Source organism: Prunus persica, chromosome G1 (genome assembly GCF_000346465.2).
Source record: "Prunus persica cultivar Lovell chromosome G1, Prunus_persica_NCBIv2, whole genome shotgun sequence".
Classification (NCBI taxonomy): Eukaryota; Viridiplantae; Streptophyta; class Magnoliopsida; order Rosales; family Rosaceae; genus Prunus; species Prunus persica.
The window spans coordinates 25,740,956-25,763,353 of NC_034009.1; the positions used below are offsets into that span (position 1 = coordinate 25,740,956).

The window sequence follows — 22,398 nt, forward strand, 5'->3', positions numbered from 1 at the left end:
ATTCCCTATAAAAATAAAAATAAAATTTGTTAGTAAAGCCAAGATTGGCGTAGGTTTCAATACTTGTATGTTGCTGCTGCTGCATGTGGTCGGGTAATGAATAATATGATCAGCTAAATTCATCCATTCCAATTTTACTAAAGATCCACGCCACACAGACAGCAACCCATTGGTTTTTCTCTTGAGGCAAACAGCAAACTATTCGTCTCAGTCTGCCAAAGTTTATCTCCCCAAAAGATTTTGGTCGGCTATATATATTTTTATACAAATATACAGAAAACTTTGACTAGAGAAAAAATAAATGTGTCATTTTCTCACTGAACATAAATAAAGGAAGACTGTAAGGTACACCAAACAAAGTCTCCATATATAATCACAACCTCCTCTCACACCTAAGTAAAGGACGAGGGATAACTTAGTTAGGGTCATACTCATAATCACAACCTCCTCACACGGTCTAAGTAAGTTAATTAATAATATAATTAATCAATAAAACTCCAAAACGGACCGCTGAGCATATATGAGCCACTTGATGCAAATTCCATGCAGTTGGGTTCCACCGCCGTTACACAAGTCCCCTTTTTATTTTCTCGCCACCTAAGAATTTAACCAAACACACAACGCACAACACACACCACAACAAAACTCTCTCTCTCTCTCTCTCTCTCTCTCCCGAATTTTCCTCATCTATGGAGGATAAGAAGCAGCCACTTCTGTCGCCGAGAGACGAGTTTGGTGATGCTGATCGTGATCAGCTACATGACCAACTAGAGTCCTTCCCTGCAACTGCACACCCTTCTTTCATTTCCAACGCCTCCTTCACTCCCGATGCCGACGACATCCCTCCCATCCTCAGCTTCCGCGACTTCTTCCGCGAGTTCTACAAAGAAACGAAGAAGCTGTGGTACCTCGCTGGCCCCGCAATCTTCACCTCCCTCTGCCAGTACTCCCTCGGTGCCATCACCCAAGTCTTCGCCGGCCAGGTCGGTACCTTAGAGCTCGCCGCCGTCTCCATTGAAAACTCCGTCATCGCCGGGTTCTCCTTCGGCGTAATGGTACGTAACCCTCCCTTTATACTAACTCACTGTCAGTTTGTCACTGACCAAATGAGAAATACTATTAAAGCCGCAGTTTCTGATATAAAATGAAATTTTGAATAATTTAAGCTTGGAATGGGGAGTGCGCTGGAGACGCTGTGCGGGCAAGCGTTCGGGGCTGGACAGCTGGACATGTTAGGGATATACATGCAGAGGTCATGGGTGATCCTGAACACGACGGGCGTGCTCTTATGCTTTCTATACATCTTCGCCCAACAGCTGCTCCGGCTGATAGGGCAGACCGCCGAGATATCGAAGGCGGCGGGAGTGTTCGCCATCTGGATGATACCGCAGCTGTTCGCGTACGCCATGAATTTCCCGATAGCGAAGTTCCTGCAGGCGCAGAGCAAGATCATGGTGATGGCGGCCATAGCCGCGGTGGCTCTGGTTCTGCACACGGTGTTCAGCTGGCTGTTGATGCTGAAGCTGGGGTGGGCCCTGGTGGGTGGGGCCGTGGTGCTGAACGTGTCTTGGTGGTTCATCGTGTTGGCACAGTTGATTTACATCTTTTCAGGGACTTGTGGTCGAGCCTGGGTTGGGTTCTCGTGGAAGGCCTTTCAGAATCTTTGGAGTTTTGTGAAGCTGTCTCTCGCATCTGCAATCATGCTCTGGTAACTTAACGCCACTTTCACCGCTTTTTATTTATTTATTTATTAATTTTACAGCAACATAATTAAATAACTTTTTCTTTTTATTTTCTTTATCAGCATGAAACACATGAAACATCTAGTAAAGTAACCGAAAAATTCCCCCATTTCGACAAAAAAAAAAGAATAGTAACCGAAAGGGGAAATAAAAACAAGTTATAATTAACTGTACTTTGCTTGTCCTGCATGTAATTCCCTAAAAAACAACAAATTTACATTGTCATACACAATCCACAATCACGATAGCTAAGCCGCGTCTGGAAAAACCTTTTTATTTACCCAACAACAACAAACAAAAAGAGAGCTGCGTCTGGGTTTTTATGTTAATTTTCTACATGGGTCCCATGTCCACGTCAGATATTTAATTTTGACTTTTTTCTTGATCCGCTACATTGCATACTTTGAATTTATTATGCCCTTTGCTTTGCCTGTCGGTATCAACGACGAGTTGCCTCAAGCTACACAATTCTCTGACCTACCTCCACTCCCATCTCCTGAGACAATTAATGTTTAATGATTTGTGTAAAGTTTTTACTCTTAGATCTGTTGCTGTTTAGTGTTTGTGTTGGGGTTATATTCATAAATTAATAGATCGAAACCACATGAGCATGAATATAACAAGTTGATTTGATTTGGTGCAGTTTGGAAGTGTGGTATTTTATGGCACTAATTCTATTTGCGGGGTATCTAAAGAACGCAGAAGTTTCCGTGGATGGCCTGTCCATATGGTCAGTGCTTCTTTCTTCGTCCGGCCCCATTTCTTTATTAAGAAATCGTATCCATGGAAATATGATGGAATGGAACCACCAACAATAAGTCCCAATTAATATATTTGCGGGGCATATCAAGAAAAGTCGACCAACTCTTTTTTGCTTTTTAGACTTCTGGTGTCACGAGATGAATTGACTCACGCATACATAATTGTGCCACATGTCAATTATTATTTCTATTATCATTATTTTCTTGTGGTATATTTGCTTTGCAGCATGAACATATTGGGATGGACGGTGATGATTGCTATGGGCATGAACGCAGCGATCAGGTCAGTGGCAAAGCCTTACAAATACATACCCAAGTCCCTAAACTTCACAACCCATTGAAATCAATTACTTTTGTGTCTAGTGTGAGAGTTTCAAATGAACTAGGAGCAGCTCACCCAAGAACAGCAAAGTTCTCATTAGTGGTGGCCGTAGTGACTTCTTTTTTCATTGGCGTTCTCCTCTCGCTCATCCTCATCATCTTCAAAGACGAGTACCCCGCCTTGTTTTCAAGCGACTCGGAGGTTAAGGCCCTCGTGAAGCAGCTCACACCATTGCTAGCAACCTGCATTGTCATAAACAACATCCAGCCTGTTCTCTCCGGGGTTGCCATTGGAGCTGGATGGCAAGCTGCAGTGGCTTATGTGAACGTAGCTTGTTACTATGTAATTGGGGTTCCCTTGGGCCTAATTATGGGTTACAAGCTTGACTGGGGTGTTAAGGTGAGTTCTTAATAAGCCCTCTTCCAGCTTTCGATCTAGTATTTCGTAGTTATTAGTCAATTGGCCAAATATAATTATACACTTCATTTCCATTTTCAGGGCATTTGGATTGGGATGCTGATGGGGACAGTCCTTCAGACGTGCGTCCTATTCGTGATGATTTATAAAACCAACTGGAACAAGGAGGTAAGGGCCTTTCAATTTACAGATCTTCAACGTAGTGAACAAGACTTTGTGTCGTATTTTCTAACCTGTCAATGATAATACACTGTAAACTGAGACGTAATCTGTCATGAAACGCAGGCTTCCATAGCTGAAGATAGGATAAGGAAATGGGGAGGGCATATAGATACAGATGACAAACAGAACAACGGTGGAAACAAAGTAGAAATTTGAACCTCGAGATTAAACAGAGTGCAGAGGTTGGCAAAATTTAATTAAGGACAGTCATATCCAGAAATATGGCTCCACCGGAATGCCATTTTCATTTCAGTGCAAGGATCAATCTTCTGCAACAATTGGCAGCTTAGTCCTTCACTGGAGATTTTGAGTTATAATAAATTTGAGTACCGGATCGGCCTGACCTATGTGGATTGGCCGGAAGATCAGTGGCAGGGGAAGAGATGATAGTGTAATTGCAATATGATAATGACATTCATAGTTGAATTCATTCATATATAATCGTTTTTGGAGTTTATTCCCATTTTCGTTGCTAAAGAAAACACAGATAAACAAGGAAATGAAACCATCGACGACCCATATAAAAAAGCAGCATATAGAAACTGCTTCTGAAACGCCATATGAAATATGGTTTTAAAAAACAACATACAAACAGCAGACGCAGCTGTCCCCAAAATTTAACATGGTTCATCAGCACACACCCGAAAAACCTTGCCAAAATCCACCTAATAATGAAGGCAGCACACTACTCCTCTAGAACCCCTTCAACCAATTTGTAACCAATACAATGTCATATACATGTAAAGCCTAAGAAAATTCACAAATGCAATTACAAATGCAGATTAAGACCATCCAATAAATGATTGAACTGCTAAACAACAAATGATTGAACTGCTAGCAAGTTCGATTTGACTTCGCTCTCGCTTTAGAAACCCTTAAACAAATTAATAAATATTACCAAACACATGAAAATTGCAATAGCAAGCACAGGTTAAGAACATCCACTAACCACAACAATGGTGGAATTGATCAGAAGTTGGATGAAATTTACCAAAACTTGCACATAGCCACAACCCCAGAAGCACTCAAGTCTAACTAAGTGTATATATGACTAGCAATAAAGTTGAGGATTTTCAACACCACAGGTATATAAACGAAACGAATCGCACATTTGCAAATACCTTGATCCATGAGATCGATACAAAATCCAAATATTCACAACAAGATAAACAGATTTTAGCTCAGTGCGACCAATGCCACATTATGCTTTTCACATCATATAATCACAACACACAAAAATGTATTAAGCAACGCGAACAAAAATCTACCAACACGAAAAATGAAACAAACCCACAATCATATCAAAAGCATATATGAAGCAAAGCCCATTCATCTGAAAACAAGCATTAATTAAATATCCGCTAGATAAACTTTCAAAATATAACATAAATGTAGCCCAAGAGTCTAAACCAGAATTTAAAAGCAAAAAAACAGCAACTGAATCCAAAACCCTAACGGACAAAAATCCAAAATCAACCCAAACCTAAGCTGTGAGCACAACAGCACCACCAGCTTCCTTGATCTTCTTCTCAGCTGTCTTGGAGATGAGCTTGGCCTTGACCACAACGGGCTGGTTCTGCGGCAAAGCGCCCTTTCCCAAGACCTTGAAGAAGCCGTACTGGGTGACGTCGATCAACGGCGCGCTGTCCTTGGTGGCCTTATCCTTGGCCTCCTGGGGGAGGAGAGACCAGAGCTTGTCGACGTTGACGATGGGGCAGTAGAACTTGTTGCGGAGCTTGTGGAAGTAGCGCATACCAACTTTACCAAAATACCCCGGATGGTACTTGTCGAAGAGGATGCGGTGGTGGTGCATGCCTCCGGCGTTACCGCGACCTCCAGGATGCTTGCGGTGCTTGCCGATACGACCATGCCCGGCGCTGACGTGGCCTCTCTTCTTGCGGTTCTTCTTGAATCGGGTCGTCATTTCTCTCTCTCTCTCTCTGCGCCTCTCTCTCGCTCACCTAGGGTTTCGGCGGCTCACAGAAGATTGACTGAAGCTGGGATTTGGGATATTTATTTGGTGGAAATGTGTTGGGTTTACGCTTTTGCCCTAAGGGTTTGGGGGTTGGGCCGTTCAAATAAGGATAAATGTGATAATTGAGTTGCGGATGAGGCTCTGGACTCTGGGCTGAGTTAGGGTTTCCTTGTTTTCCAGCCATATCAATCTGTACTCGTCCTCTGGCCCAATCGTCCAATTCACTGGGTTTATATATCGTGACCCGTTTGACAGTGTTTAGGGTTTTTATTTTGAATATTTCCAGATCAAGATAATGGGTTATTTACTCAAATAGTCCTCAAATTTATATTCAAATTGCATTTTGATCCTTCAACTAAATTATTAGTTCAAATGGTCCACCAACTCTTTATTATTCAGTGAGTTAGTCTATCATTACATTTTTCTGTGAGTTTTAGTTACGTGAACTGCACGTGAGGAGAATAGGAAGGGTAAATACGACTTTTTCATAGTGGAGTTTTCGTTTCCCTTTTTCTTCTTCTTCTTCCCTCCCTATACAACCAAATAACATCAACGCGGGAGAGATGACAACAATGACGACTTCATTCATACATGACTTCTCCGACTTCGATGGCCAAGGTGGGTGGCACGAGTTGAGCTCTGCAATAGGTTTGAATGGTGGAGCTAGCTTGTTGCACCGCTAAATCGTAAGAAATGGGAGCAGAGGATTGAGGGAGAAGGACATGGGTGTCTTGATCAATTTATGGTATTGGATTTCTCTTGTTGGAGTTGCAAAAATGGAAAAATAAAAAAAAGTTGTTTCACTTTTGTTGCTCCGTAGGATAGACGTGGGATGAGATGAAGGGGATATTTCTTGTTTTTATTTATCACTTGATTTTTTATCTGTTCTTCATTAAGAAAATGAAGAAATTTATGTTTTCTCCATGATGAGAGAAAAGAAGAAGGCAGAGCCACCCACACCCACTGTCCACCCCTTATGCATTCTCCCTCTATCTCTATTTTAATTAATTAATTAATATTTTAGTATAAATTGATAATTTTAACCCTCAAATTAACAGCAATATTGATGGAGTGTAACGATATGACCAATGCACCGATTAATAAAAAGTTGGTGGACCATTTAAACAAATAATTTAATTGATGGATTAAAATGCAACTCGGGTATAAATTTAAAGACCATTTGAATAAATAACCCTATTTTAATATATATTTTACATTTTTGTATAATACATTTCATGTTATAGCTTCTAACAAGACGGTGAATATTTGGAACCCAAAAAAAAAAAAAAAAAACAAAAACAGAACTTGAGAAAACATAGTCGCCTTTGAGAAAGAACTAGAGAAATTTAATATTTTCACCATGAAATGTACATACATTACATGAACAACATATAATTACACTAATAAGATGATGAACACCTCAATGATTCACAAATACAGTGATACTAAAGCTTGTATTGTATATATAGTTCAGTTTTGAAGAAAGAGGGCAGCTCCAACCAAACCCAACCACAACGTCAAACTTATCCAAAAGACTTGGTTTTTCTCCAGTCCAATTGGAGGTCGCCATACCATGAAGTCCCCGAAATAGTCTTTCGAAGATGGGAGCTGATTGGTTATTGTCCCACTGCTCCTCTCATCCTTGTCCTTGTATTTATCACTCCACGTTCCGGCGTAGCTGCATTATTCAAGCATCGAAAACCTCATTAGTAAAGGAAAACATAGAGTTGCTGAAATGACCAAATCTGAGCCATGAACAAAATACATCTAACAGTTTCAAGGCCCATATGTTATTTAAAAGCCCTGCTTCCCAAGAACTAGAAGACTAAGACAAGGGTAAGCAACTTCATTGACCTGTCCGATTGGGGCTTCGTGTGGTAAGAAAGAGTGTTTGATGGGAAAGCAAGACACAAATTCAGCAATGAAAAGTGGGGCAAAAGGCCAAGGCACTGATTTCAGACAGACTTGAATGTTAATTAAGAGAACTTCCAGATGGATCCTGATAGTCACCAATCCCTAAAAGTGACTATGTAATAGTTTCCTCAAGAGGTTAACTTTCGGTATCACTGTCTAAACAAGGATTTAGTAATTAAGTGGCTTTGAAAGGTCTAATGTTTGACAATGAGGGCGGGGAATATGCACATACAATTGCCAGAGGAAACACAGATGTGCACATACAATAGTACAGTAACCATAGGTCCAATCAACCATTAAAATGCACGATATGGTTGAGTGAAAAGCACCAATACCTGTCATAACTAGAACCAATGAGTGGTATGGTTACCATCTCTTCTTGGGTTATCTTGAGCTTTGGCGCTTGCAAAATGTAGCGAAGCTCTGCTGCTTGGCGTCTGATGCTGACACTGGGGTGCTTCTTCTCCAATAGCATGTAAAGATCAATGCAATCGTCATGGCGGTTATTAGCCTCATAGGCCATAGCAAGCCAAATTTGTATCTGAAAACCATGACAGCAATTTCCATCAACACAGTGATCAAACATGTTGCAGCATTAACACAATTGCCAAAAGGAGATCATCATAGCCAATGGGGAGCTAAACCAACCTCACCACCAAATAACGTAGGCCTAGGAATGATTGTGAGTGCGCCTTCTAAAAACTCAATGGCACGACCGTACATGCCCCTTCCATAAGCCTTCTGCCCCAACTCAAACATCAACTGCGCCGTGGCTCTCCGCTCTGCTTGCTCCTTAGCCACCTGCATTCAAATCATAACACAAAATAAACCAATCAAATCTCGTTCCAACTACCCATTGGGCGGGCCGTAACCAACAATGAAATTTTAAAACTTGCTATACATCTAAAGCAATGATCTTTCAAGAATCAAGGCTTCACTTTTCCAAACTAAATGCGTACATCTCCATCTAGATTGGTTTCATGAATTTAACAAAACAACAAAAGAACTCAAGAACGATTTCTTTTCCACTGTTTTCCGAGAAACCAAACAATAAATAGTAAGCTGAAAGAGTCAAAGGGTCAAAGGAGATAAAAGACTGACCTTTTCCAGCTCTTTCCTCACTCTCATCCGCTTCTCTTGCTCCGTCTCTTCTCTGCCGTCGTCTTCATAATCCTCCTCTATCTGGCTCTGCAATTCCTCGGCTTTCTTCACCAACTCCTTCCTCTCTTCGATCTCCTTCACCCTCTTCCGCATTTCCTTCTCCCAATCGAACGGATCCTGATCTTCCCCATTCCCGTTACCGTTACCCTCCTCGTCCCTGTCAAAGTCCACGCCGTTTACTTTAGAATTCGCTTTGCCCCGAGCCACGACTCGTTGGCTCCGAGTCTCCCCGTCCGAGTCAAACCCCTTGGCCACGATAAAGCCGTTGTGCGCGTGACTGTGAGAGTCCCTCTTAGGCAAGTTCAAGTTCAGGTTCAAAAGAGCATCAAGCGCCACCGGACGAATCTTCCGGTCTAGTATTATGGTCCTAGGCGACGACACGTCTAGTAGCAGAGCTAGGTTTCCGAGAACAACGGCCATGGCGCCGGAGGCAGACAGAGAGAGAGAGATAAAGAGAGAGAAGGAAGATATGGGGTTCCCGCTGAAAAGACTGAGAGAGAGGTATTTGCGTCGTTGATTTATTTAGACCAAAATACCCTTAAAGTTGCATGGAAATTATTTTCAAACTTTTGAGTTGTTGAACAAGATTCTGAATATGTTGAGGGCAATGTTGTTGGAAAGGATGTGAACGTGGCGTGTCATAGGATAGAGCCGTGTGGCAACTGTAGCAGCCTCGACTTGTCAGAGGGAAACACGCCACTGGAGCCCAAAACGACGGCATCCTGGTCGTCGTTTTGCAAGAAGACTTTCTGCATCCAATAATTTATTTATTTATTTTTTTGTTACGGCTTTCTCTTATGCGTACCCGCAACCGCGAGTGACGAGCTGATGTGTGACCTCTCGAGTTCCACATCTTCGTCTCCACGACAAAAAGGACCAGAGGCGGATTGGATATAACGAGTTTCAAGCTGCAAAGGCCATAGCTTTGCTTCATCCAATGTCTCTCTCTCCTTCAACTATGGTCAAGCCACTCTGCAACTTACACGCTCCCCTTCTCTCTTCTTTCCACCACAAACAACCTCTCATCTTATTAACCCCTCAGAAACTCCACCATTTCACCTCCGCAACCAGAACCAGTACGAAACCTCGCCTTTCTCTCTCTCCCCATTACTCTAATTCCAGACGCTTTCGTTTCTCTCCCCCAAAATCAACCTCCATCAATGGCTACGCAGCCGAAGAGTACAAGAACGATCCCAGAGAAACGGAGGTCGAGCTCCTCGAAAGGCTCCGGAGACTCTTCGCTTTTCTCCGCTCAATTTTGCCCGGCGGGACTTGGTGGAGCTTCTCCGATGAAGCTCAAATTAGAATATTCGCGAAGCCGGTGACTGTGGTGCGCGCTCTTACTCGGATGTGGGGCTTGGTTTCTCGAGACCGTTGGGTTATCTTTGCCGCTTTCTCTGCCCTAATTGTCGCTGCGGTTCGTGTTTTTTTATTTATTTCAAACTTTAAGGCATGTAATTTGAGTTTTGTGGATTTTGGTTTCACTGAGTTGCTTTGTTTGGCATTGCTGCTTGCTTCAGCTTTCGGAGATATCCATACCGCATTACTTGACGGCGTCAATATTTACGGCACAGAGCGGGGAAGTCGCTGTGTTCCGTCAGAATGTGCGGCTCTTGGTGCTTCTTTGTGTAGTTTCGGGAATTTGCAGGTCAAAATCTTGTATGGACAGAGTTCCCTTCTTCTTTTATTAGCTTACAAGTGTCAAAATAATATCAAAGCATGGAGCTTTTCTGAAATTGTTTACACTCCATATTTGATGTTTGGAATTTGAACCAACTTCATGAGTGATCAGTTATTTGACACAGCTGCTGACCTCATACTCTGTTTCTGGACTTCAGTGGTATACGAGGATGCTGTTTTGGCATTGCAAATATGCTCCTTGTGAGTTTCTCTCTCATGATTTTGCCTCCTTTTCAATTCTGCCCCAACATCTCTCATGCTTTTCCCCCAAAATTGCTTACTGGATCCTTTAATGTCATATTTTAGGTCAAGCGAATGAGGGAAACACTATACTCTTCACTTCTTCTTCAGGTTCTGAAATATTGGACTTTTCTTTCAGAAAAAAAAATTCTATCAATCAAGTTATAACTTTCTAGATCTGTTAGTTTATTGTTTAACTTATTTTGCAGTATCTCTATTGTAGGATATATTCTTTTTTGACACTGAAACAGTTGGTGATTTGACAAGTAGGCTTGGGGCAGATTGTCAGCAAGTATCACGGGTTATTGGAAATGATCTGAATATGATATTACGCAATGTTCTTCAGGTTTAACCACTACTTAAATTACAACCCATTCGGAGTTTGCCCACACTCTGAGATTTAAATTGCCTCTGCATTATTCCTTTTCAGGGGACAGGTGCGATGATCTACTTGTTAATTTTGTCATGGCCTCTTGGTTTATGTATATTGGTGATATGCTCTACTTTAGCAGCAATTATGCTGATTTATGGCCGGTAAAACTTTTTCACAGTTTCATCAGTTATTCTTCCTCTATATGTTTATGCCTTGCCAAATACTGTTAATTCATCGGTGAATATAAGACTATGAAGTGGAAGTGTGGCAAAAAAAAAAAAAGGATGGGTAACATTAGAAATCAGTATACCCTTGGATGTGAATTATTAGATGTGGTTTGGTTTAAGCCACTCGTTTTATGAGGACAAGGAAGGAATAGGTAGTGCTTGGGAAAAGTATAGGGTTGTGGTTTCAGAACAACAAGATGTCTGTATCAAATGCTTGTTGTTCTTGAGTCCCATTCTTTCGGATATTTTCAATGTTGCTGTAAGAAACTGAGGCATAAACTTTTACCTTTGTTGTAGGTACCAGAAAAAGGCAGCAAAGCTAACTCAGGAGTTCACTGCTTCTGCCAATGAGGTATAATAAACAAAATTTAAATATGAATTTGTTGAAGATTTTGGTTCCTAAGTGATTTAAATAATGTCCAGATTTTGGTAATGTAGGTTGCGCAAGAGACATTCTCTTTGGTGAGAACTGTTCGTGTTTATGGAACAGAAAAACAAGAACTTGGAAGGTGTGGATCCTACAGAATTGCATCCTTTATCAGTCTTTTAGATTTCAGCATTTGTTGCTACAACGGATGTAATAAATTTAGCATAGGCAAGCAGGAACGCTGTACTCATGTTTCATAGTGGTTGACAGAGTTGTTTTTATTTCTGTATGTTGTATAGGTACAAGCTGTGGCTGGGGAAATTGGCTGATATAAGCTTGCGACAAAGTGCTGCATATGGTTTTTGGAATTTGAGCTTCAATGCTCTTTATCACTCAACACAGGTCTTGCTTTTTCAATGTTTTCAAAGAGATATGATTTTAGTATTCAAAATAACCACTTTCTGTGTTCATGATTCACACAAGAATTGATAATTTAATTTTAATTCTAGAATGTTTCATTTTTATTTTCTTGATCTTACTAGTCCTTGTAGTTGACTTATTTTACTGGTACACACAATTTTCTAGGTCATTGCTGTGCTGGTAGGAGGAATGTCTATTCTTGCTGGTCATATTACAGCAGAGAAACTTACAAAGTTTATATTGTACAGCGAGTGGCTAATTTATTCAACATGGTGGGTGGGGGACAATTTATCCTCTCTGATGCAATCTGTTGGGGCAAGTGAAAAAGTCTTCCAATTAATGGATCTCTTGCCTAGCGACCAATTTATATCAAAAGGCAAGGAAATTATGAATGTCAGTGGAACGTTTTACATCAATATGTTGTTTCATGTCATATTTAGGTTAAATAATTTTTTTGTTGCCTTTTATGGTGTATTTGTTTATGTCTTGCAGTATTGGCATGCCTGGAATTTGTATGATGATGTTTATTTCTTTAATTTAATTTTACTTTTTCTGTTGTGCGCAGGCTCAAGGTTGCAAAGACTGGTTGGACATGTTGAGTTTGTAAATGTTTCTTTTCATTTTGCTACAAGACCAACGGTATCTTTCCTATCCAAACATCTAAGTTCTGTTTATGATAACCATGTTTCTGATATCCCCCATGCTCTTCACTTGAGAACAATGTGAGTGTGGCTAAAATAGAAATAAATGTCCTGAACGTGGTCTTTCCCTGTCTCCTAGTCCACCATACACTGCCCTAAAAGTGTTGGAGTCCCTTACTGTCTTGACGGTATGAAGAGTAGAGTACCTATGCAGGGAAACTTTTTAACTAGAAGCTGCTTTTTTTTTTTTTTGGGTCTCTCACACTAGAGTATCTCCCATTCTACTTTTTTTTTTCTTTTTTCTATGCCTTTAGTGGCATAATTATAAAGATCACTAATTAAGTTTACCTAGCATTAACACTATATTTAAAATTTGTACCACCAAATTCCTATAGTACACCATTTTATATGTCACCTGTTTCGTTTGACTAGGCTAGCTGATTAAAATAGTTATGTGATTCTTTTGTTGCTTAAAGTTGTTAAGGTTGGTAATGCCAAAAGAAAATAACTAGACATTTGAATAGGTACCTGTACTGCAAAGCATCAGCTTATCGGTGAAGCCTAATGAAGTGGTTGCTATTGTGAGTGTTGCTGACTCTCTTTATTGGTTTTTTATTTTCCCTGGTAAATTTTGAGCACTTAACTTTGAAACCTCCTAATTTTCATAGGTTGGTCTTAGTGGTAGTGGAAAAAGCACACTGGTGAATCTTTTGCTCCGTCTTTATGAGCCAACAAATGGTCAGGTATATTAAGCCATCCATCAATGTGTTACCACAAAAGTAGAAAAAAGATGGAAGGATTGATGGTGCTGAAATTTGGTCTTTGAATTATTATTTTGCTTAGCGCATTTGCCCATTAATTTACATTGCTTTCATTGCAGATTTTGATTGATGGTTTTCCTCTACAAGAGTTAGACGTCAAGTGGTGGAGGGAAAGAATCGGATTTGTCGGACAGGTTTGTATTATTGTTTCCAGCATGAAAGTTAGCAGATTATGTAGATTTTTTCTTCTTACAATTTGAATGTAAACAGGAACCCAAACTTTTTCGGATGGATATCAGTTCAAACATTAGTTATGGATGTACTAGAGATATTACACAGGAGGATGTTGAATGGGCTGCCAAGCAGGCTTATGCACATGATTTCATTTTAGCCCTGCCCAATGGTTATCATACGCTTGTTGATGATGATTTACTCAGTGGGGGACAAAAGCAACGAATTGCCATTGCCAGGGCTATTCTTAGGGACCCAACCATTTTGATCCTCGATGAAGCCACTAGTGCACTGGATGCAGAGAGTGAACACAATGTCAAGGTAAGCACTTCTGGCAATGAGCTCCCCACACCAATATCACAATGGTTTAAAAGGATAAGTAATTTGATGTGACATTCTCCCTTATATCCAGGGTGTTCTTCGTGCTGTCAGAAGTGACAAGACAACGAGGAGAACTGTCATGGTTATTGCACACAGGTTGGTTCTCTAATATCCTCCCTTTTGATTGTCTTAATGGGTTATTCTAAAAGTTGGCCTACTCACTTTGTGCAGGCTTTCTACCATACAAGCTGCTGACAGGATAGTGGTAATGGATGCTGGTAGAATTGTTGAGGTTAGAAACTTGGCCTGTCTCTTACAAGTATTGTACGATATATATTTTGGAATGTTTTCTGTTCTTATATTGGTAAGAAGCAACATGGGACTTTCAAAACCCTACTTGGATTACTCCTGCCCACTTCAACAAAGCCTTATGGGCCACAATCTCTCGTACTAGAGCACTAATTAGTTTTTTCTTTCTTTCTTTCGGGGTATGGGGCTTGGGTAGAGAGCTTGATGTACATACCACTCAACCTCGGCTTAGTAAGTTTCACACCTGTTATTTTATTATGTAATCTGAATATATCTTTTGTGTTGCACAGACTGGCAGTCATAGGGAGCTTCTTGTTGACGATGGCCTCTATGCACGACTGACTAGAAGACAAGCTGATGCTGTGGCATGATCTAGGAGTATCATAACACTACGAGTTGAACTCATTTGTTTGATTAATTTTTTATGAGATGCATTATGGATGATGGAGGTCCAAGCAACTTTCTTACTGCTGAACCATACAATACTTTGAAAATGAAAACTTGTAGCGGGTAAAGCTGTGAAGGAAGGTCTATAGATGATGCAGCACTGAAGCTTCTGTAGTGATGCCATCCCCATCTTCAAACAGAATCTGCAGCCTCATACTCTCCCTTTCGGAACATCTGTAATTTGAAAGAGCACAGATGCATGCATTGGATTGCGGCTGAATGAACAACCGGATTGCCATTTTATTTTTCTCAGGGAAACATACTTACTTATACAACAAAATTGTTATAGAATTTGTGTGTTTACTCACTGTTGATATGTAGAACCGAGTAAAATGAACATATGAAATTATAGCAAAAATTGGATCTCGACTATGATTATACCAGCTTATTTCGCTAATGGCCTAGTTTCCCACTTCCTGTGACTGATTTAACTTTGCTGGTGAATGTGTGAAGTCTGTAATATAGGAATTGTTAAGTTTCTAAACTAACTTGGAGTACCTTGTTGCTATTTCTACTTGTTTGTATTTGTACTACATTTACTGACCACATTACTCATCATACCGCACCTCTAATGCAGGTGGGTCACATATATTACTGGGGTAGCAAAGTGTTCAATAAATGTAGTACAACTATTATTGTTTTTCTAAATTTTTTATGTAAATTCACCAAAACTAATATTTATAATTTGCACAAGTAATATTTTAATTGGATTTGCGCTATGGGCTCCAATGACTTCCAAAAAGGGCCAAGTCACAGCCTTAAAAGGCCCAAGTCATGGAACCCCCGCGGGCCCGCGGGAGTGGAAACATTACACATGAAATCAAATCAAGGGGCCTTCGAAAAGTCGCTGCTACTCCTCCACCTTCATCACTTGTGCACGGTGCAAACCCTCGTTTCCAATCGAAACCCCCCTCGCATGAAATAACAAAACAAAAAAACAGAAAAACGAATTAATAATAAGAAAAACAGAAAAAAGCTCCAAAACCCAAAAGGGAAGGCCATGGATTCGTACCAAGCGCAGCAGCGGTACATGCGGCCGCAGCCACCGGCCACGTCGGATCCCTACCAATACCAGCAACAGCAGCAGCAGCAGCAACCGAGACCACAGTGGTACTCGAACCACTTCCAGTATCCGTCGCCTCAACAACCCCAGTGGGCTCCACCACCTCGCGCCGACCATCTCCCTCCGCCAGGTTCTTATCCTCCGCCGCCCCTTCCTCACCCTTATCCTCCTCCGTACCCCCCCAACCACCACTTTCCTCCTCCTCCTCCCCCATCTCGGCCTCACCTGCCTTCTCACCTCCCTCCCCCTCCGCCCATTCCTCCTCCACCTCACTCTTATCCTCAGCACACCCAGGTATGCCTCAAAAACACACACACACACACACACACACACACACACTCTCTCTCTCTCTCTCTCTCTCTCTCTCTCTCTCTCTCTCTCTCTCTCTGTATGTATGTAGCATATGGGGTCTGATGTGGATAAATTGATTTTGGACCTTTTTGGCTGGTTTGAACTTTGATGTGTATGCTTGATATGAGGGTTAATGAGTTAATGAGAGTCATTATTATTCTTGGTCTGAAAACAACCACTTCAATTTGTATTTGGGGTGAAGTTAGTGGCATGTTGCTGCATGTTGATATTCTAACGCAAAGCATAAATGTTTGTAGGAGTGGGGAGCTGCTCCAAGTTGGCCAAACAACCAAGGTTGGGATTACCCAGGTAAGTTTCTTTCCACATTTTAATTTCATATCAACCACAACTTGATTCGTTGAATTCATATTCAGTAAAACACTTTGTTTCCCATTATGTTTTTGTCGTCCACTTAATATTTTCGACCAAATTATTTGTAGTCGTGCTTGCAGTGGACAAAAACGAGGTCCTATTTGTGTTATTATTCAATTGCTTCTTTGCTCTTGTGTAAAGCCAAAATATTTCCAGGAGCTTTCACTTTTGTGGGTTGATGACATTGGATTGAATTTGATTGTTTTGTAATGGTAGCCCATAATAATCAAGAAGATTGGGAAGCCAAGGCTAAGGCATGGGTAGATGCGAGAGCGTCAACGGAGAATCAACATCAACAGTTGCAGTTTCCTCCGGCAGGCAGAGTAGAAGAGCAAAGTCATTATCATGATCAGTATCCCCAGAACGTTGATTCTCATTATTCTGGTACTCACCATCAGTCACTTTCTGCATCCAGCTATCAACAGGTTCCAGTTTCAGGTACTCCAACACACCAGCCACTGGGAATTCGTCCCCAGGAGACTTCATCTTCGTATGCTCATCATGCTGTTAGAGATGGAATGCCAGCTGTGGACACAAATTCTGTGTTTCATCGACAAGGAAACCTATCTACTAGTCCATCTGTTCATCAGCAGGAGGTACCTTCTAGTTATTCTTCTGTTACAGGTAATAATTTACATGGTATTGACTTTGCATGTGAAGCTTCTGTTCCTCAACTGCTGTTACAGCACTCAAATTTACTCTTTAATTTTACATTCTGGATTTTTTTAGCATTATCAAATGTAGGACCTTCCACACAGATCATTAGAGTATCTTGAAAATTAGAATTGGAGGTTGTTTCTTTTTGTGCAGCGATCATTTCAACCATATTAATCGGGATGTCCTTAGGTGGTTAATAGTAACTGGTTAAGTGGCTCTCCTCCTTTTTTTGTGTTTTCAAATACGTTGATTATATTACTCCGCCAAGTGGATTGTGTTCTTTTTTAAGCTGAAGAAGTCTTATTAAGTACAGCAAGAATACATTTTTGATTGAGTGCTGACCATCTCCAGTAAAAGGGCAATATTAGTCGGCAAGAACTACATCCCCCTTATACAGATGCTCTGAATTGGAGGGTATATATGGTTTTCAGGAGATATTATTTCTTCTAATTTTTAAAAAATAAGATGTTTCCTACCTTACTCAGCTTTTGCTGACATTAGAGGGAATAACTATTACCGCTAATATAGTCTGGAATGCAGAAAGATTGTAGAGGCTGGTTACATCTCCATTCTCACTCGGATTCCTAGTAGCCAATTGGGGACCCTTATTTGCCCCAAGGATCTTTCCCCCTCATTTGATCTTTTGATTTGCCATTTGACTACTTACTTGAATGACAGGCAATGAAGGTTCTGCAGCTCAGGAAGAACAATATCACATGCAACCATCACAGCCAATGCTCTTTGCATATGGCAGTCAGTCTGCTGACCCAACAACCAATCTTGCTGACCAGCCTTTAGAGTTTGCACCTGGGTTTAATTCTGATCATGGTCTACACCTGCAGCCCAGCTATTCTTATCATGACCCTGCTACCACAGTGCCTTCCATGAATACCTGGTCTACTTCTGTTGCACCTGGTGTAGGTTATCCCTCTAGTCTTCCAGTTCCATCGGGACCACAGGTGTTAATTCTGTTGAGTCTTTCTTCTTTTCTAAGGCCATGATATGAATTTCCTGACATATGTTTGATTCTTCAGCATGATCCTTCCATGGCAATACCCTCTCCTGTTCCTGGGCATGCTCCACCTTCATTTGGCAGTTTTCCTGGACTGAGCCTCCAGCCAACAATTCCATCTGCTGGTCCCCCCTTTGGTCTCACTGCAGGAACTGCAGTTCACCCTACTGCAGCCTTCCCTGGTGATGCATATGGAGTTTCTACAGTTTCTGAGCGCCCCAAAAAGGTAAAATTTTGCCGTTGTAAATATTTCAATGGTGAGTGGCATGCTTGTTAATTTTTTATACACCTGAAATTTATGGTAGGCTTCAGTGCCTAATTGGCTTAGAGAGGAAATTAAGAAAGCAGTCATCACAAGTTCATCTATGGACCATCCTAAGGAGGAGACGCAATCCATTGAGGATGAAGGAGTTGATAGATCTTTTGGGAAGGGAGATCAAGCTGATAGCAAGAGTATCGATTCTTCTAGATCAACTGAAGAAGAGGATGATGAGGTTTTATTCTATCACCTAAGTTTATTAATTTTGCATCTGAAGCCCCACTCCTCCCCCTTAGTGAACTGTTCTTCTGAAAAATCCTGTTTTTTTTCCCTCCATATATTCATCCCATGATAATAGCTATTTGGATGCAGGTCATTTCCTCATGGAAACTTACATGCCGTATCTTTCTTTTTTTTGTTTTGTGGTAGGATCAAGTGGAAGCAGCTAGGACTGCAGCAATTAACCAGGAAATAAAGCGTGTTCTAACTGAAGTTCTCTTAAAGGTTTGTAGTGTTTAGAAAATGATAGATTTGCTAATTTAACTCGCATATACTGCATTTTTAACTCCTATGTTTTTGGACAGGTTACTGATGATCTGTTTGATGAAATTGCTACAAAAGTTCTTACTGAAGATGATCTGACACTTGAAGGTAATTGTACCATAATTACAGATCCTTGTCTTTGATCTTATGTATTTAAAGTAGCTTTTTTGGTCTAGCATTCTGTTCTTTTTTTATCTTAAAGAAAATAAACAAAGAATTTAATTAATTATGTCATTTGTTACAGTTGAACAGAGCACACTGACTTCAAACCATAAGTTATTGCCATCTCCCCCAGCAGTTTCAGCTCTCAAGGCTTCTGCAAAGGTTCTAATTCCGGCCAAGTCTAAGGAATCTGAGACTGAAGATGTCAGTGAAAAATCCAGTTCCAGTTCACCTGGTAATGTGTTAGGTCTTGCAAATTATGCAAGTGATGATGACGATGTAGATGGTGATATTCAGAGTTCTGTTATGCCAAATTCTGGGAAAGATGCTATTCTTCAGCACTCAACTGTCAAAAAGCCTTCAAATGTTAGGCAGGATACCACTACAAATGACAGTTCTTTAGTAGGGCTTGAAGAGCACGGTAGAAGTCAGACAATTTTAGAGAGTGATCTGGGCAAAACCAGTTCACTTGAGTCCAAATATAACAACAGTGCCGCTATTAGTGATATTAGTTATAATAGACAAAAGAATGTTGAAAGTAATGCCGCTAAAAATCTGCCAGATGGAACTACTGCCTCTAGGCTGAAGGATACTGTAGGCACATTGAAACCTGACCTCCATAAAGAAAATGTCAATGTCAAAAAAACATCAAAAGATGACTCACAAGGTAGGGAGTCCAGGATGAAACCTGATAAGCATGATCGACATGAGAGTAAAAATAGTTCTGTGACGGACTTCAATAAGGACTTAGAGAGTGGTAAGATTAGGACAGTTGAGAAGGGTGATGGGAATCGTAGGGGGCATGATGAGAGGCATTCGAGAAAGGAGAGGACAGATGATCGGAATGGCTCAAGAGAAAAGGTGAAGGAGCAAAGTCTTAAGCCTGTAGAAAAAGCACAGGAATCTGAATCAAGAAAAAGATCTTCCCATGCTGATGACAAAGAGGATAGAAGAGAAACGGAGAGACTCCATAGCTCTAGTGCTAAAGAAGATAACAACAGAAAAAGGGAACAGGCAAAGGATAAGGAGGATGATAGATCAAGGCGTAAACATTCTACTGACTCAAGCAGGCACAAGAGAAGGCGCTCCTCTTCTGTTGGCAGTAGGGGTAGAAACAGCAAGGACAACTTGGTTAATCATGCCAATGATTCAAGTGATGAAGCTTCTGATGATTCTAAAAGGTTCTTCATTGTGATCTTCTGATTACTCATGTTCTATTTATGTTATGTTGTGGCTCATGTACAGTTATGTGCTGCAGGAAGCACTCAAGGAGACGTAACTTATCACCATCACCTGTCAGGTCTAGGAGAAGGTACCATTTATCAGAAATTTGTGTCCGCTTTTTGTTTCTCTGTTTGCATCGTAAGGTTCAGCCTATTGTGTTTTAAATAGCTCTGGAAAAATGAAATTGGTAATATGTTATGGAGATATTACCTTCTTATATCCAACTGAAATCAACATAACTTAAGCATAAGGTCGTTAGCAGGTTGATGCCAAAGATAGAAGAAACAAAATGAAATGATTTTAAATCCTATTCAGTACCCTCTTGTACTCAATCTGTTCATCTTATGTTCTTTTGCGGTTTCAATGTGACTGTTGTGTGAGATTGACCCTTCTTTTTTGTCATTTTATTTTTATACTATGCTGTAGATCAAGATATGTTTTTCGGTCAACTACATCTACATTGCATTGATCTTTTTAGTGTTAAATGTTCTAAATCTTTCAGCATTCTCATTCCTGTTGAGGTTTGAGTCATATTCCAGTGACAAGTTTGGATGCATGTTAACTGAGTGATTTGACTGACGTAACATTTTGAGGTTATGAAAGTTGTATTATGTGTAGCTCTTTTATTTTGAATTGATTTGCAAGACCAGAAATTAAAACTAAAATTAGGAATGAAGAGTAAAAACATATACATGGTTTCATTGTTTGTATATATTAAGTAACTGTGTTGAATTCAATTTCATTTACATATTCTGGTATTCTGAACATGAATAAAGATCAATCATCTGGATCTCGGTAACCTTTCACACAATGCTGTAGCAAAAACATTATTGTGGAAAGAATAGTGGGCATCCTGGTTTTTATTCTATGCTGCCCTTTGTCGGATTTACAGTGGGAATTTGTTTTATGTCTAGTTTCAGAACACATGGTAAAGTGCAGTATAAGACAAAAGCTTAAATCTTTTGGTTTCTCAATCCCTTGTGAGAATTATGACTTTGTCATATAGTTTCTTTACATAGTCATTAGAAGCAGAATAATATGTTCTAATGGCCACTCCCTATCCAGTATGACTCTGCAAAAGGCTGAGCATTTCTCTTCCTGAACCATGTATGTATAACTCACCAAATTAGTATCATGGATGTTTTCATTTCTAGACAAGTTTCGCGGTCTCCACATAGCAAGCATTCTCAGCGCAGGCATTCTCCTTATTCTTCTGTTGATTCCAAAAGGTATGTTGCCATGAAATCTTTGTTGTGTATTGTTTTTCAGACATATACACGTATGAATAAGCAACTCAGGTGATATTGCCAGGCTTCTGCTTCTATAACTCTAAATCCTTGTATGGTCTGTTTTAACTGCACTAATTTATATGCAGGGGAAGAAGGTCAAGGTCCAGATCACCTGTACGGCGGCAGAGATGATTGGAGCAATGGTCCGCCAAGGATTAAGAGCTAGACTTATGTTCGTTAGTGGTCTGAAGACTGATGAGTGCTGGAACTGAGTTTCACAACAAAGCCGGTGCAACGTGTGTAGCTACCGCAGTTGAGGACTATACTTCTGTTTCTCTGAATACGAAGTGGGTGTTACTTTGTTGAATGGGTGCATTTAGTCCCGAGGAGAATGGCATGCACGACAGCTTTGAGCCATATGGGTGATGTGCATGAGCTGATGGTGGATTTTGTAGGAATTATAATCACAGTTTTGTGGCATCACGATTTGTAGTTGTGACCCACATAATTTGTATGTATTGCTCCAATGTTGTTGGGACGTTGTTTTGTTCAAATCAGCATTGCTGATTTTGTTTCTTTTTGGCATGTGACAAAATAGCAGAATTTTTTTCTTAATTTTCTATTTATCATTCGACCCAGATGATTATGTGTGATTTTAGTTTAAAGAATATAATGGGGTCTTAACTGACATAATTTTACTTCTGTTGTAAAATAACTGGGATATGTGCGAATATTGAGCTGCACGTAAAGTAGATGAGACACAGTATTTAACGAGGTTCGGCTATGCCTACGTCTCCGGAAAGCAGCAGCAGTAACTTTTCCACTATGTAAAATAATAGCGCTACAACTTTAGTGTTTACAATATATGTGGCTCACTAATTTTTCTCTCTTGGAGAAATTTCTCTCCACTCTATTTTTCTCTCTACTTACTCACCCTCTTTCTTCCTTCTCTTCCTTTCTTTCTTTCCTCACTCTTTCTTCTCTTCATTTTGGTG

General features: G+C 40.4%; 5 protein-coding genes across 7 annotated transcripts; 3 read left to right on the plus strand and 2 right to left on the minus strand.

The window, feature by feature from the left end:
• On the plus strand, nucleotides 455-3,921 carry LOC18792515 (protein DETOXIFICATION 29). The gene is made up of 7 exons (XM_007222425.2): nucleotides 455-1,055; nucleotides 1,167-1,708; nucleotides 2,386-2,472; nucleotides 2,730-2,786; nucleotides 2,867-3,224; nucleotides 3,324-3,410; nucleotides 3,528-3,921. The coding sequence occupies exons 1-7, from the start codon at nucleotides 690-692 to the stop codon at nucleotides 3,618-3,620; spliced, it is 1,590 nt and encodes a 529-aa protein (XP_007222487.1). The 5' UTR covers nucleotides 455-689; the 3' UTR covers nucleotides 3,621-3,921.
• Nucleotides 4,779-5,666, minus strand: LOC18788978 (60S ribosomal protein L27a-3). Its single transcript, XM_007223642.2, has one exon. It carries the CDS (start codon nucleotides 5,386-5,388, stop codon nucleotides 4,948-4,950), a length of 441 nt encoding a protein of 146 aa, XP_007223704.1. The 5' UTR covers nucleotides 5,389-5,666; the 3' UTR covers nucleotides 4,779-4,947.
• On the minus strand, nucleotides 6,764-9,034 carry LOC18790123. Its single transcript, XM_007222249.2, has 4 exons — nucleotides 8,455-9,034; nucleotides 8,002-8,154; nucleotides 7,689-7,894; nucleotides 6,764-7,117 (listed from the first exon to the last, which is right to left on the minus strand). The coding sequence occupies exons 1-4, from the start codon at nucleotides 8,932-8,934 to the stop codon at nucleotides 6,910-6,912; spliced, it is 1,047 nt and encodes a 348-aa protein (XP_007222311.1). The 5' UTR covers nucleotides 8,935-9,034; the 3' UTR covers nucleotides 6,764-6,909.
• On the plus strand, nucleotides 9,326-14,943 carry LOC18788814 (ABC transporter B family member 26, chloroplastic). Its single transcript, XM_007225119.2, has 18 exons — nucleotides 9,326-9,931; nucleotides 10,035-10,162; nucleotides 10,353-10,395; nucleotides 10,501-10,545; nucleotides 10,658-10,780; nucleotides 10,865-10,968; nucleotides 11,332-11,386; nucleotides 11,473-11,543; nucleotides 11,701-11,803; nucleotides 11,987-12,197; nucleotides 12,387-12,460; nucleotides 12,987-13,043; nucleotides 13,131-13,205; nucleotides 13,343-13,417; nucleotides 13,494-13,775; nucleotides 13,867-13,931; nucleotides 14,007-14,067; nucleotides 14,375-14,943. The coding sequence occupies exons 1-18, from the start codon at nucleotides 9,452-9,454 to the stop codon at nucleotides 14,453-14,455; spliced, it is 2,133 nt and encodes a 710-aa protein (XP_007225181.2). The 5' UTR covers nucleotides 9,326-9,451; the 3' UTR covers nucleotides 14,456-14,943.
• Nucleotides 15,207-22,101, plus strand: LOC18791583 (transcription elongation regulator 1). 3 transcript variants are annotated; one of them, XM_020566502.1, is made up of 12 exons: nucleotides 15,208-15,888; nucleotides 16,203-16,254; nucleotides 16,534-16,941; nucleotides 17,653-17,933; nucleotides 18,009-18,212; nucleotides 18,292-18,480; nucleotides 18,675-18,749; nucleotides 18,830-18,896; nucleotides 19,033-20,131; nucleotides 20,209-20,262; nucleotides 21,329-21,403; nucleotides 21,550-22,101. In XM_020566502.1, exons 1-12 carry the CDS (start codon nucleotides 15,532-15,534, stop codon nucleotides 21,593-21,595), a joined length of 2,907 nt encoding a protein of 968 aa, XP_020422091.1. In that variant the 5' UTR covers nucleotides 15,208-15,531; the 3' UTR covers nucleotides 21,596-22,101. The 3 variants fall into 3 exon arrangements, with proteins under 3 accessions (XP_020422094.1, XP_020422091.1, XP_020422087.1); XM_020566505.1 differs by having other exon boundaries at nucleotides 15,207-15,888; nucleotides 17,653-17,891; nucleotides 21,329-22,101; XM_020566498.1 differs by having other exon boundaries at nucleotides 21,329-22,101.